At 45.4% G+C, this 13,745-nt stretch overlaps 1 protein-coding gene across 1 annotated transcript in view; it reads left to right on the top strand.

Moving 5' to 3' along the window:
• Positions 1-11,877, top strand: part of LOC139324390 (uncharacterized) — a 43,505-nt gene extending 31,628 nt beyond the window's left edge. Inside the window, exons 13-17 of the mRNA XM_070954101.1 lie at positions 635-804; positions 2,864-2,961; positions 5,412-5,518; positions 7,615-7,677; positions 11,771-11,877. Of these exons, the coding sequence (XP_070810202.1) occupies positions 635-804; positions 2,864-2,961; positions 5,412-5,518; positions 7,615-7,677; positions 11,771-11,877 (545 nt within the window). The remainder of the gene's footprint in view (positions 1-634; positions 805-2,863; positions 2,962-5,411; positions 5,519-7,614; positions 7,678-11,770) is intronic.
• The last annotated feature ends 1,868 nt before the right edge of the window (positions 11,878-13,745 follow it).

The raw sequence follows: 13,745 nt of genomic DNA, 5'->3' as shown, positions 1-13,745 counted from the left end.
GTAATTAGTTTAAATAAAATTTTTGGGATGAATCTGTGTAATTTGAAATGTGTAAAAGCAATGATAAAATTTAAGATATCAAGATTTGATGGAATGGGTCAAGGGTCTAAGAAATGTAGTTACAATTTTGTTGTATAAATGGTAAGAAAAATGGAGATGTATTGAGTTTGAAATTAAGATTTGAGGTGATAAAATTGTGGTTAATAATTAGAATAAGAGATTAGAATATTGTTAAAAAGTATTTTGCAACTGATGGTAAAAGAGATGATAAAGATAATGTGGAGAAGAACCAGATATAAGCAAGATTGATACTTAGACACAAATGAGCTAAAGTAAATATGAAGTTAAAATTGTATTGATACAATAGATATATATAGATAAGGATGTTAGAATCTATGTTAAAATTTATTCTTCTTATGTTTTGAATTTTTACCTTTTAAAGATGCAATGGGAAATTGTGAATGGAGTCTGTTAAAGAAATGTAAGCATGGTAACCATCTATGACCGGATCGAGTTTTTGCTCTTGAAAGTTAAATTTTATGCTTATGTTTGAAAAATAATAAAAAATATATACAAAAAAAAAAGAACTTTGGGGGCATGTTAATTTAATGATTTCATTGTCGTTATTCTGCAGTATGCTTTCCCAATGGAACTATGATTGCCACCATGCTGAGCTTAGATACCAAACCAGAGTTAAATCCTCGGAGAACTCATCTACGGGATAAGAACTGTAGACCAGTAGGTGTTGATGACACCAAGGCCCTCTTCACCTTCTCTGTGACCACCTGTGGTACCATCAGAAGGGTAAGTAAGAGTTGTCGGAATGTGGATGGGAGCCAGGATAACCAGGAACTTGAGTCTAGAGTAAAGGTAAAGGTTCCTCTTGCACATATGTGTTAGTCGTTCCCGACTCTAGGGGGCGGTGCTCATCTCCGTTTCAAAGCCGAAGAGTCAGCGCTGTCTGAAGACGTCTCCGTGGTCATGTGGCCGGCATGACTAAATGCCAAAGGCGCACGGAACGCTGTTACCTTCCCACCAAAGGTGGTCCCTGTTTTTCTACTTGCATTTTTTACGTGCTTTCGAACTGCTAGGTTGGCAGAAGCTGGGACAAGTAACAGGAGCTCACCCTGTTACACGGTACTAGGGATTCGAACCTCTGAACTGCTGACCTTTCGATCAACAAACTCAACGTCTTAGCCACTGAATCAACGTATCTAATCTAATCTAATCTAATCTAATCTAATCTAATCTAATCTAATCTAATCTAATCTAATCTATCTATCTAATCTATCTAATCTATTTTATCTATCTAATCTAACCCTATCTATCTATCTATCTATCTCTAATCTAATCTAATCTAATCTAATCTAATCTCTCTCCCTCCCTCCCCCCCTCTCTGCCATATTTCATATAAAATATTTCCCACAAAGCCTAAAGCTAGTCAAAGAATAAATATTTGTTCTGTGAGGTTTCAAAACAGGAGGATTTCAAGATCTGTAGATTTTCACTGTTGGCTTTTTTGACTGAATCTCCATGTCAAGAACGAATTTCTTCAGCTTCACTATTTCCATCACCACTTCAAACCTTGTGAAACAATTTAGAAATAATCACATGGATTTTTCAGGACAGCTGATCTTTAAATGCTGAAAATGCAGCATGAACTTAATAGGTTTCACCCACCCATCCTCATATTTATTCAAGTACTTGACAATTAAAAAAAAAAAATAGGTGCCAAATGCCCAGTGCCAAATGGAGGTGTGAAAACATATTCCAGGTTGGGAGATCCTAGTATTTTGGGTGTGTGGGGGAAGAAAGGGGCTGGGGTCTCTCCAGAAGAAAATGTGATGCCCTTCATGGAGTCCCACCATCAAAATTCAAAACTGGCTTGGCAACTGGTTCATATTTATGACGGTCGCAGTGCAGTGGTAGGTTTCAAAAATTTTTACTACCAGTTCTGTGGGTGTGTCTTGATGGGCGTGGCATTGCTTGGTGGGCGTGGCTTGGTGGGCATGGCAGGGGAAGGATATTGTAAAACCTCCATTCCCTCCCCAATCCAGGGGAAGGTTACTGCAAAATCCCCATTTCCTCCCAATCAGCTGGGACTCGGGAGGCAGAGAATAGATGGGGGCGGGGCCAGTCAGAATTTTTACTACCAGTTCTCCGAACTACTCAAAATTTCCACTACCGGTTCTCCAGAACTGGTCAGAACCTGCTGAAACCCACCTCTGTCGCATATAAGGAACAACATCAGGACTATTTTAGATACCATAGAATATTATGAAGTCCATAATGAAAAACAGAGGGCATTGATATTTATCGATGCGCAAAAAGCTTTTGACAATGTTAAATGGGACTTTATATTAGAACAAATAACTTATATGGATTTTGGGGAAAAATTTATAAGGATGTATAAAGCAATCTATTCTAGGCAGGAGGCCAAAGTGGTAATCAATGGGGAAACGACAAAGAACTTTCCAATCCAAAAAGGAACAAGACAAGGTTGTCCGCTATCACCATTATTGTTGATTTTATCATTAGAGATCTTAATTAGAATAATTCGAGAAGGCGAACAGATCAAAGGTTTAAAAATAAGGAAAGAAAATTTTAAAGTACAGGCATTTGCGGACGATCTTGTCTTTATTATCGAAGAGCCAGTACAATCTGGTGTTAGGCTGATGGAAGTGCTGGAAGGATAAGGGGAAGTAGCAGGCCTAAAAATAAAAGATTTCGGTTGTAAATCGAGGACTACTTGTCTCGTGCAGCAGGATTGGCCCTTGGTGGTTAAGTTCTGAGAGGTGTTCGGCCAACACTTCCGGTGAAAGTTAAATATTTTGCATCGTCTTTTTTGCCTCTCCTCTTTCAGTTTGAAGAAAACTACTTGGTGTATGAAAACGAAGTGATCTTCGAGAGAGAGATGATTCCGGAAGAAAAACCCGTCATAACCAGGGACCCTCAGTATAGGTAAAAAGCAAAAAATAAATAAAAGGGAAAAAAAGGACTCTCCTAGAGAATGATGTTCCACCTGAATCAATTACTGGATATTTAGTTATTTAGACCATTTATATGGCCGCCCATATAAATGTCGCAGTGACTCGGGGCAGCTTACAAAAAATAAAAACAGAATATGGAAACAGTAAAAACAATAACTCTCCACGCACACATCCAGGGGTGGGCTTCAAAAATTTTAGCAAGGGGTTCTCTGCCCCATTGCTAGGTGGGTGTGGCCATGGTGGGTGTGGCCTAGTCAGCCTCCTGCACCACGGCGAGGGGAGGGGCGTTTATGTCCTCCCTGGGTTCCCGAGGCTTCCCTCGAGCCCCCAGGAGGGTGAAAATGGCCTCCCCAGGCTCTGGAGGCCCTCTGGAGGCGGGAAACGGGTGGGTGAGGCCCGTTTTTCACCCTCCCCGAGCCTCCATATGTGCCCTGCACCTACCTGCATCCAAAACGGGCCACGTGGGGACTCCTGGGAGGGGCGGGGTGGGCTGGGCCAGCCAGGAGTGGGATTTGGGGGTTCTCCGAACTGCACAGAATCTTAGCTAGAGGTTCTCCTGAATCCCTGCAAACCCCCAGAAGCCCACACCCAGCAACACACCCAGCAACAACAACAATCAAACAAGCCACTTGAGGGGCTCCATCCCATTCTGGGTTCCACAGGCCCGTTGGCAAAACCAGGTCTTTGGGGTCTTGCGAAAGTGTATCAAAATGTTGGCCAGTCTAATCAATGCAGGGATTATTTTCCAGAGGGTGAGAGCCACCACACAGAAGGTCCTTCTTCTGGGTCCCGCCAGATGTACCTCCTTAGGAGAGGGTCCATGCAGATTCTCAGTCATCCAGGTCATAGTTGTCCCAAAGGTGCTTTCTCAAGAGGCGATTGGTCTTTTCTTTGTTTTTCCTTCCTTGTTCTATCAGAAGACAGAATGTCTTCTGATAGAACCGAAGAAGCTTCTTAGACAAGAAGTGAAATCTCTTTAAGGAAAAACAAAGGAAGTCCAGTTGCCTCTTGGAAAAGCACTTTTGGGACTCCTTAGGAGAGGGGGCCCACAGCATTCCCTGCCTCTCCCCACCCTAATGGGTGTTGTGGCCCGTCAGCGGCCTGTGCAGCTAGTAGCTGATTCAGACAGTGAGGAGGCTGGTATGGTGCTGCGCCAGCAGCCTGTGCAGCTGGCACTTGAATCGGACAATGAGGAGGCTGGAGAAGATGTGGTGCCAGAGGCAGGGATTCAGCCAGGGCCTTCAGAACCTTCAGAAGCTCCCATTAGTGAAGAGGAAGAAGAGGAGGAGCCTCTTCTCGATGCATGGGCGGGCAGAGCTGCCAAAAGGCTGGAGTGGCTTCTCAGGAGGAGGTCTCCTTGAGAAGAAGGCTTGGGGCTAATTGGCCACTCCCTTAGCCTATTTAAGGAAGGACGACGACTGAGGCAATTTGCAGGGAACAACTTCGTTCACTCTCCTTCGCGTCTTGATCTTAGTTCTCTGCAAATTGCTTCTGGGCTTTCTGCCAACCATAGTATGATTACGATTATTTATTATTTGGATTCTTGTAGGCTGTTAAGAAAGTTAATTAACAGCCTTTGTTTAAAAAAGACTGATTTAATTTAGTAAACTAAGGTTTGTACAGACTTCGTGTGTGCTGCATTCTTTGTGGTCCGTAGCTGGGGCAGAACAGTGGGTCAGCTGGATGTAACCAGAAAGAGACTATCCTTCAGATAAGCTGGTTCCAAGCCACATTGTAGGCCTTTAAAGGTGACAACCAGCACCTTGAATTGCACCTGGAAAGCAAATTGCAATGCAACTGGAGAGGCAACACATGTGCACACCCGGGTCTTCACAAAACCTTGCGGGCTGCTGCATTTTGAACCCATTGGAGCTTCAAGGGCAGCCCCACGAAGAGCGCATTGCAACCGTCAGGACGTAAAATGTCAAATTGTACAATATTGTGATCAGGGGGTGGGACTGAAAAATTTTAGCAACCGGTTCTCGGCCCGGTTGCTGGGTGGGCGTGGCCATGGGGGTGTGGCCTACTCAACCTCCTGCACCATGGGTGGTGGGAGGCGTTTTCGCCCTCCCCAGGCTCTGGAGGCTTTTTTCGAGCCTCCGGGAGGGTGAAAATGGCATCCCCTGGGCTCCAGAAGCCAGAAACGGGCCTCTTTCCAGACTTTTGGTACTTCCAGGAGGGCCATTTTTTGCCCTCCCAAAGCCTCCGCACTTACCTGGCATCCAAAAGGTGCCGTGTAGAGACTCCTGGGAGGGGAGGGCTGGGATGGGCGTGACCAGCCAATCCTTGCAACTACCGGTTCGGCGAACCGGATGTAAAATTAGCATTCGGTTCACCCGAACTGATCCGAACCGGCTGAATCACACCTCTGATTGTGATGGGAGATGTCATGGCACTGCTTCTTTTCCCTTGGATGGCTAGATTGACTCTGCGCTGCCGTTACCGGCTCGATGAGACCCTCCGAGTATGGGCACAGCGATTACTGAAAGAGGGGGTGGCTGCCGGACTCCACCCCTTTCATCTCAAAGGTAAGAATGTCTTCCCCTGCCGGAGATCCTAAATTAGATCGATCCTAAGGGTGGGCTGATGTGGCTTGAAGAACAGTGCTGTCGAGACAAGACACGGGTGCTTAGAGTCCCTAAAATGTTTTAAGCCTTGTCGCAAGAAAAGGCTTAGAGAAGGGCCCCTGCTTAGTGCTGTTGGAAGAAATATCCATTTGGTTCAGTTCCAAGCTGGGAGAAAGACACTGGAAATATAGAAGCCAATTGGAAAGATGGTTTAACGATGAAGCAGAACAACATGTGATTCTGGGCAGCTGACAAAATGGAGTTGAGAGTTGAGGTTTTTTTATACCTTCTTTGGGCTGTGCACTTGAGCTTCCTGTTCCTGTGCAAGAACATGTATTCCAGGGGTGAAATGCTCCCGGTTTGGACCGGATCGCCTGATCCAGTAGCGATGGCAGCGGGTGGTTCAGAGAACTGGTAGCAAAAATCCCTGCCCCCATGCCCAGTTGAGCTGCGCGATCATCAGAGGCTGGGTTTTTTTTTTTCCTTTTCTTTTAAAAGCATTTTTTCTACAACCTCTTCAGCCAAAAAAATGCTTTTAAAAGTAAAAAAAAAAAAGCCTCTGATGATGAGGCAACTCAGCTGGGATCATCAGAGGCTTTTAAAAACATTTTTTCTACAACCTCTTCGGCCAAGGAGGTTGGGGGGGGGGAAATGCCTTTAAAAGCCTCTGGCAATCCCAGCTGAGTTGCCTCATCGTCAGAGGCTTCTAAAAGCATTTTTTTCTGCAACCTCTTAAGGTTGTAGAAAAAATGCTTTTAAAAGTAAAAAAAAAAAACTCTAATGATGAGGCAACTCAGCTGGGATCATCAGAGGCTTTTAAAAACATTTTTTCTACAACCTCTTCGGCCAAAGAGGTTGCAGGGAGGAAAAAATGCCTTTAAAAGCCTCTGGCAATCCCAGCTGAGTTGACTCATCGTCAGAGGCTTCTAAAAGCATTTTTTTCTGCAATCTCTTAAGGTTGTGGAAAAAATGCTTTTAAAAGTAAAAAAAAAAAAAGTTGGCCACGCACACACAGTCACATTACCCACACACACACCAAGTCACGTGCACAGAGCCGGTAGTAACAAATTTTAGATTTCACCCCTGATGTATTCTATTGGTTGCTGTCAGATTCCTATGGAGTCATGGAGGGGTTATGTAGGGGTCATATCTGGCTCTACAGGCAAAAGGGGAAATGCAAATCCTAGGTGCTTGTCTGAGCTAATTTGGTCAACCTTCTAGTGCAGTGATGGCTAACCTTTTTGCCATCGCGTGCCAGGAGAGGGGGGGCAGGGGAGGGTTGCGCGCGCACATGCCCACGCGCATGCGTGCGTAACCCCCTCCCCCCTCCCGCTCCTGGCACATGATGGCCTGGTAGGCCCGTTTTTCTTTCTTACCTGGTTCCAGATCCTCTCTGTGTATCTGGGAAGGGCGAAAACAGCCTTTCCCACTCCCTTGGAGGCCCTGCGGAGGCTGAAAGGGCCCATTTCCCAACTCTCGGTGGGACAGGAAGTGACTTTTGTTGTCCCCAGCCTCCAGAACCTCTCTAGGAGTTTTTGGAGCCTTTCTAGGAGTCTCTAGGAGCCTCTCTAGGAGTCTCTGGAGGCTGGGGACAGGAAAAAACAGTTGTTAACTTTCTAAGCAGTTCAGAGAACCGGTTGTTGGAAGAAATCTTATCTTGTTTCTTTTCCGCTTTACAGGGCTAATCCTGTAAGGAACTGAAACATTCTCGTGTTGTTTCTAGCCTAATCTTTATCGCCCTGTTTACAGAAACTGCCTCTCTGGTGAACCCTTATTACATTGTAACAGATAAGGCGAAGCGCCCATCGACATGAGTGATGTTGAGTTGGCCACGCCCACACAGTCACATGACCACCGGGCCACGCCTACCCAGCTGGTCGTTAGGGCAGAGAACCAGTTGTTAAATTATTTGAATCCCACCACTGGCCGAACCCCATTTCTAAGCAGTCCAAACCAAACCCTTTTCTATATCAATGACTGCAGGCAAAATATAGTAACTGTGTTTTTTTTTAAAAAAAAAATCCTGCTGAAATTTATTTATGACTTGCCTCTTGCAGCTTACCAGAAGAAAAGAGCGGCAAATGGACATGTCTCCCACTTAGCAGGCGGCGCTTCAACAGGTGAAGTTTTGTTGCTTATTATGAAAAAAATAAATAAATTCAATGACTCTGGAGGCATCAGTTTTTCTTCTTTGCAGTTGTGCAATATAAGATTTTCAGAATTTCCTAGGTGAATATGGAGGAGAACGGGAGCTGCATGGGTGAGATTTATTGATTTATTATTAAATTTATTAACCATCCATCTTAATGCAAGGTAACACTAGGAGATTTCTGTAACTTCTTTGTGCCCGGAGCTCAATAGTGCTAAGTTGATTTGAAACGACACAAAATGTCCACTTTTTATATCAATAGTCTCGTACTCCTTCCAAATCTAACACAATCTCTGTTGGACGAAATAGCCATCTGGTTCAGTTCCAAGTGAGGAGAAAAACACTGGAAACATGGAGGCTGATTGGAAAAATGGTTTATTAATGAACAGGACCACATGGGTTTGAGGTCCTGGTGCAGCTGAACACATGGAGTGGAGAGTGAGGGTTATTTGTATTCTCTCTTGGCCCTTGCCCTTGAGCTTCCTGTTCCTGTGCAAGAAATGTATTCTGTTGGTTGTTGTAGAGGTCACTGCTAACTTTGTAGGCTGTCTGAGTCCCAGGCTTGGTTGACGCTTGCTAGGTGATGCAGTGAAGGGGTTTGTTGTGCCATGTAGTGAGCTCTGCTGCTAGATAGTAGAGGGCTAATCCTATTATGTCCTGAGGGATCATGTCTTAATCCCATCACCCTGGAGCTGAAGGTTTTTTGTCTTGTAGATAGGCTGGCCCAGTCCTGCTGGGGCTATTAAGAAAGCTGGACGGCTGCTTTCCAAGAGCATGTTTCTCCTTTAAGGAAATATAATATTCTGCCTTTTTTTTAATATTTCCCAACATATTTCATTCTTCTAGGAAAGGAGTGGGTGCTAACTTTAATCATTGCATTTTTATTTTTATTTTTTTTTGCTATCCACAAATTCTTTCCTTCTTCTTTTCCTCCTGTTTAAAAACATGCCTTTTCAGGTATAAAATAACCCACTCACCGAAAACCACTTCTGTCACTCAACAGAAGAAGCACATCCATCATCAGAAATAGGCTGTACTATTAAGATAAAGAAACTTCAGATTGATAAAGTGGGAATCTCCCAGGGGTGTGAAATCCAGCAGGTTCTGGCAGGTTCTGGAGAACCGGTAGCGGAAATTTTGAGCAGTTCGGAGAACTGGCAAATGCCCCCTCTGGCTGGCCCCAGAGTGGGGTGGGAATGGAGATTATGCAGTATCCTTCCCCTGGACTGGGGTGGAAATGGAGATTATGCAGTATCCTTCCCCTGCCACACCCACCAAGCCACACCACGCCCACCAAGCCACACCCACAGAACCGGTAGTAAAAAAAAATTGGATTTCACCACTGGAATCTCCCCTTCCCTACCTCCCCAGAAAGTGATTGTTTGGAAGTATGGACGCTTGGCGTCTCCACTTAAAAAGAGTGGGCGGTGAATGGAAAAATGCTAATTCAAAAGAAGACATCATTTAATTTTGTTTCCTTTTGGAAACCCATTCTGGACGTTGTCCTCAAAACTGAATAAAATGAAACTCTGATTTTAAGCTTTGAGAATTAGAAGGATTTTGTGATTATAGAAATAGCTTGAAAGATTTAATTTAATTTAATTAATCATATTTCTATGCCGCCCAACTCCCAAGGGACTTACATTTAGAAATGTAAACAAGAGGCTGGCCCTTATTTTCGTATTCTACCACCCTGGAAAAAAAAGTTGGAAGTCACTAATTTTTTTTTGTACTTCTTTCTGTATTTTTTCTTCCTCTCTTTTTCAAATTGTATTTGTATTTTATCTTATAATAAATTGAATAAATTTTATAATATAAAGTTTAATAGAATTAGAAAGGCATGTACAGCTAGAAAAAAGAGTGGGTAACAAGAAAAGGGCTGAGTGTGTTAAAAACAGGACAAAACTATTGTAACAGGACTGTGTGGGGACCTTGCATTACCAAACTAGGTAACATCATCAGTGTTAGACCGGAGGGGAGTTTGTTTTTTATTTATTTTTATTTATTTTATTTTGAATTTGTATACCGCCCTTCTCCCTGAGGACTCAGGGCGGTGAACAGCCAAGTAAAAACATCAAGTACAAATATTAAAATACAGTTAAAATAGATATATATAAATTTGGCCCCATTAATTAAAAACAATAAACAAAACACTTAAAACCACTTAAAAAATTAGGCCAGCCCGGCTTGCTGGAAAAGGAAGGTTTTAAGGGCACGGTGGAAGGCACCGAGGTCTTGGATTCTCCTTATCTCTGGAGGCAACTGATTCCAGAGGGTAGGTGCCCCCACAGAGAAGGCCCTCCCCCTGGGGGTCACCAGCCTGCACTGTTTGGCTGATGGCACCCCGAGGAGGCCCTCTCTGTGGGAGCGCACAGGTCGATGGGAGATCGTCGGTGGCAGCAGGCGGTCTCGAAGATAGCTAGGCCCTATGCCATGGAGCGCTTTAAAGGTGATAACCAACACCTTGAAGCGCACCCGGAAGACCACTGGGAGCCAGTGCAGCTCGCGCAGGAGCGGTGTTACATGGGAGCGCCATGCTGCTCCCGTCACTACCCGCGCTGCTGCGTTCTGGACCAGTTGGAGCCTCCGGGTGCTCCTCAAGGGGAGCCCCATGTAGAGAGCGTTGCAGTAGTCAAGGCGAGAGGTGACGAGGGCATGAGTGACTGTGCACAGGGAATCCCGATCAAGAAAGGGCCGCAACTGGCGGATCAGGCGAACCTGACAAAAGGTCCCCCTGGTTGTTATTTTTATATACTAGTACAGTGATGGCGAAACTTTTGGGCACCAAGTGCTGAAAAAATCATGTGGAAACTTAGCGCACGCCCTTGCGTGCCCATCAGGGTCGCACTCCAGAAAAGCTGAACTTCCGAGTTCTAGTGTGCATGTGCACCCAACAATCAGCTGGCCGGCGTGCATGTGCAGCCCGGTTTTTGGCACTGCCGCACATGTGAAGGGATCACGCTCTGGAAAAGCCGAACTTCCAAGTTCTGGCCCGCATGTGCACCCGACAATCAGCTGGCTGGCGCGCATGCGCACACCAGTTTTCAGCACTGCCACGCGCGAACAGCTGATCATCACACGCGCATGCATGCCAGGAACCCAGAAGACAAACAGGCAAGGCTGCGCATGCCGGGCGACATGGCTTCACGTGCTACTTTGGGCACGTGCGCCGTAGGTTCACCATCACGGTACTAGTAGAACTCCCACCAATCCTGACAGGGCAAGCCACTAGTATACTAACAGAGAGCAAAACCACACTCCCTTCTAACACTGATGATGTTACCTAGTTTGCAGTGGTGAAATGTAAAATTTGTTACTACTGGTTTTGTGGGCGTGGCTTGGTGGTGGTGGAGGGTAATATGACTGAGTGGGCGTGGCCAACTTTATTTTATTTTTTTACTTTTAAAACCATTTTTTTCTACAACCTCTTCGGCTGAAGAGCTTGTAACAAAATGCTTTTAAAGCCTCTGACGATCTCAGCTGACTTGCCTGATTGGCAGAGGCTTTTTTTTTTTTTAAAAGCTTCTGACGATCCCAGCTGACTTGCCTGATCGGCAGAGACTTTTTTTTCCTTTTAAAAACATTTTTTCTATAACCTCTTCGGCCAAAGAGGCTGTAGAAAAAAATGCTTTTAAAAGCCTCTGATGATCCCAGCTGAGCCACGCGATCATCAGAGGCTTTTTAAAAAAAACTTTTAAAAGCATTTTTTCGGCCAAAGAGGTTGTAGAAAAAATGCTTTTAAAAATAATTTAAAAAGCCTCTGATGATTGCGCGGCTCAGCTGGGCAATGGGGTGGGGGGGGGCAGGGATTTTTGCCACCCAGCTCCATCTCTACCAGATCGGGCGATCCGATCCGAACAAGGAGCATTTCACCCCTGCAAGTTTGGTAAGGAAACGTCTGCAAGAAAACACCAAAGTTCAGAGAGCACCAAAGACTCCACAGTTCAATGCTGAGCTACAAACGTTCTCTTCTATCGGTACAAGACAGTGTTGCTCTGTTTCTAGTGAGAGGATTGAGACTTCTCACCCACCAAGTGCTGATTTTACATGTTTATTTCTTACAGATGCAAAGGGGAAGACCTGGCTTTGGTTTCTAGCTTTCAGTGTGGCTCTGTGTGGACTAGCAACTACAATCGACACCCTTCTTCCTGTTCAATTGTTTGGCCATTGAAAATGATGATTAAAGACACCCTTGGATATCTTACACTTCCCTTTTTCATTTGGATACTGAATAAGTCAGAGGAAGGATTCCAGCAAGATGACTGCGTTGGTGCAACGATCCGCAGAGGCCTAAACTTGGTTAATTTTATTCTTTGATACAGGGGTGAAATGCTACCGGTTCGCACCGGTTCGGACGAATCGCTAATAATAAAAGCTACCAGTTCTGGCGAACCGGTACTAAAAAAAAATGCTACTGGTTGGTCTGAATTGGTATTTCCAACAATCAGCTGTGCCCAGGAGTGAAATGTACTTATCTTTCCTACCGGTTCGCTGATGTGCACGCCGCCGCGCAGATGGTCAAACTGGGATGTGACAATGTCCCGGTTTGGGCAGGCGGAGCAACTTGCTGCCGCCACTATTGGTTCTCCAAACTACTCACTGCTGTCGTTATCAAATCCCGCGAGCCGGATAGAGCCGGCAGCATTTCACCCCTGGCTGTGCTGCGCGATTTATATTCCCTAGGAAATCCTGCTTTCTAGCGAATCTAAATCGCGCGGCACAGCTGTTCCCCCTCCCTCGCTGTTCTACTCACCTTCTTAAGCCTCCTTTTTCAGCGCTGCGCGGTATCGTCTGCGGTGCGCATGCACGCAAAGCATTTGTTTGGTGTGCATGCACAGCATCCGTTTGGCATGTACTGCGCATGCACACACAACAAATCAGTGGCAGATCTCGGAGCATTTCACCACTGCTTTGATAGCTTTATTGGCAAAGTCTATTGCAGCACAGAAAGTTAACTCTGTTGCCAGGTTGAGAAGGTTGTGCAAGCACCAACTGGAAAAGGCTGGATTGGGATGTTACCGTTGCACAATTTTTATTCTCCCGAGAACCTCATCAGCTTTGTGTGCAGAAACTGGGGAATAGAGGATAGGGAGGAAGATCCATTTCAACGATCTCCTTCTTCCTTCCTTTTAACTCTTGTTACCTTCAGCCTGAAAGATTCCCAAAGATAATAATTTGAAATGGAGATGGGCTTCATATAATTTAACAACCGGTTCGCCCCATCACCGAAAATGTGAGAGCGCACCTTCCTCACATGAGCACGGTCTTCTGTGCATGCACTTTGCTTTTGCATGTGCTTGCACGTGGCTTAAAAAACGCAGCTAAATAGGACAGCATAGCGCCGGGGCGGGTGGGCGGACTGGGCACGACTACCCGCAGGTCACAACTACCGGTTCACCCGAATCGGTACGAACCGGCTGAATCCCACCCAGGGGTGAAATTTTGAGTAATTCGGAGAACCGGCAAATACCACCTCTGGCTGACCCCAGAGTGGGGTGGGAATGGAGATTTTGCAATATCCTTTCCCCAGGAGTGGAGAGGGAATGGGGATTTTGCAGTATCCTTCCCCTGGAGTGGGAAGGGAATGGAGATTTTGCAGTATCCTTCCCCTGGAGTGGAGAAGGAATGGGGATTTTGCAGTATCCTTCCCCTGGAGTGTGGTGAGATTGGAGATTTTGCAATATCCTTCCACCAGGAGTGGGGTGGGAATGGAGATTTTGCAATATCCTTCCCCTGGAGGGGGGTGGGAATGGAGATTTTGCATTATTCTTCCCCTGGAGTGGAGAGGGAATGGGGATTTTGCATTATCCTTCTCCTGCCATGCCCACCAAGCCACACCATGCCCACCAGGCCACGCCCACAGAACCTGCAGTAACACAAGCGTTCACTACAGGTTCTGGAGAACCGGTAGTGGAAATTTTGAGCAGTTCGGAGAACCCATAGAGGAAATTTTGAATAATTCAGAGAATTATTCCACCTCTCGCTGGCCCCAGAGTGGGGTGGGAATGGAGATTTTGCAATATCCTTTCTCCAGGAGTG

The sequence above is a fragment of the Pituophis catenifer genome, unplaced genomic scaffold (assembly GCF_029215685.1).
Source record: "Pituophis catenifer annectens isolate HBS135680 unplaced genomic scaffold, rPitCat1.0.hap2 SCAF_15, whole genome shotgun sequence".
In the NCBI taxonomy this organism is placed as follows: domain Eukaryota; kingdom Metazoa; phylum Chordata; class Lepidosauria; order Squamata; family Colubridae; genus Pituophis; species Pituophis catenifer.
This window is presented reverse-complemented; position numbering and strand designations above follow the sequence as displayed.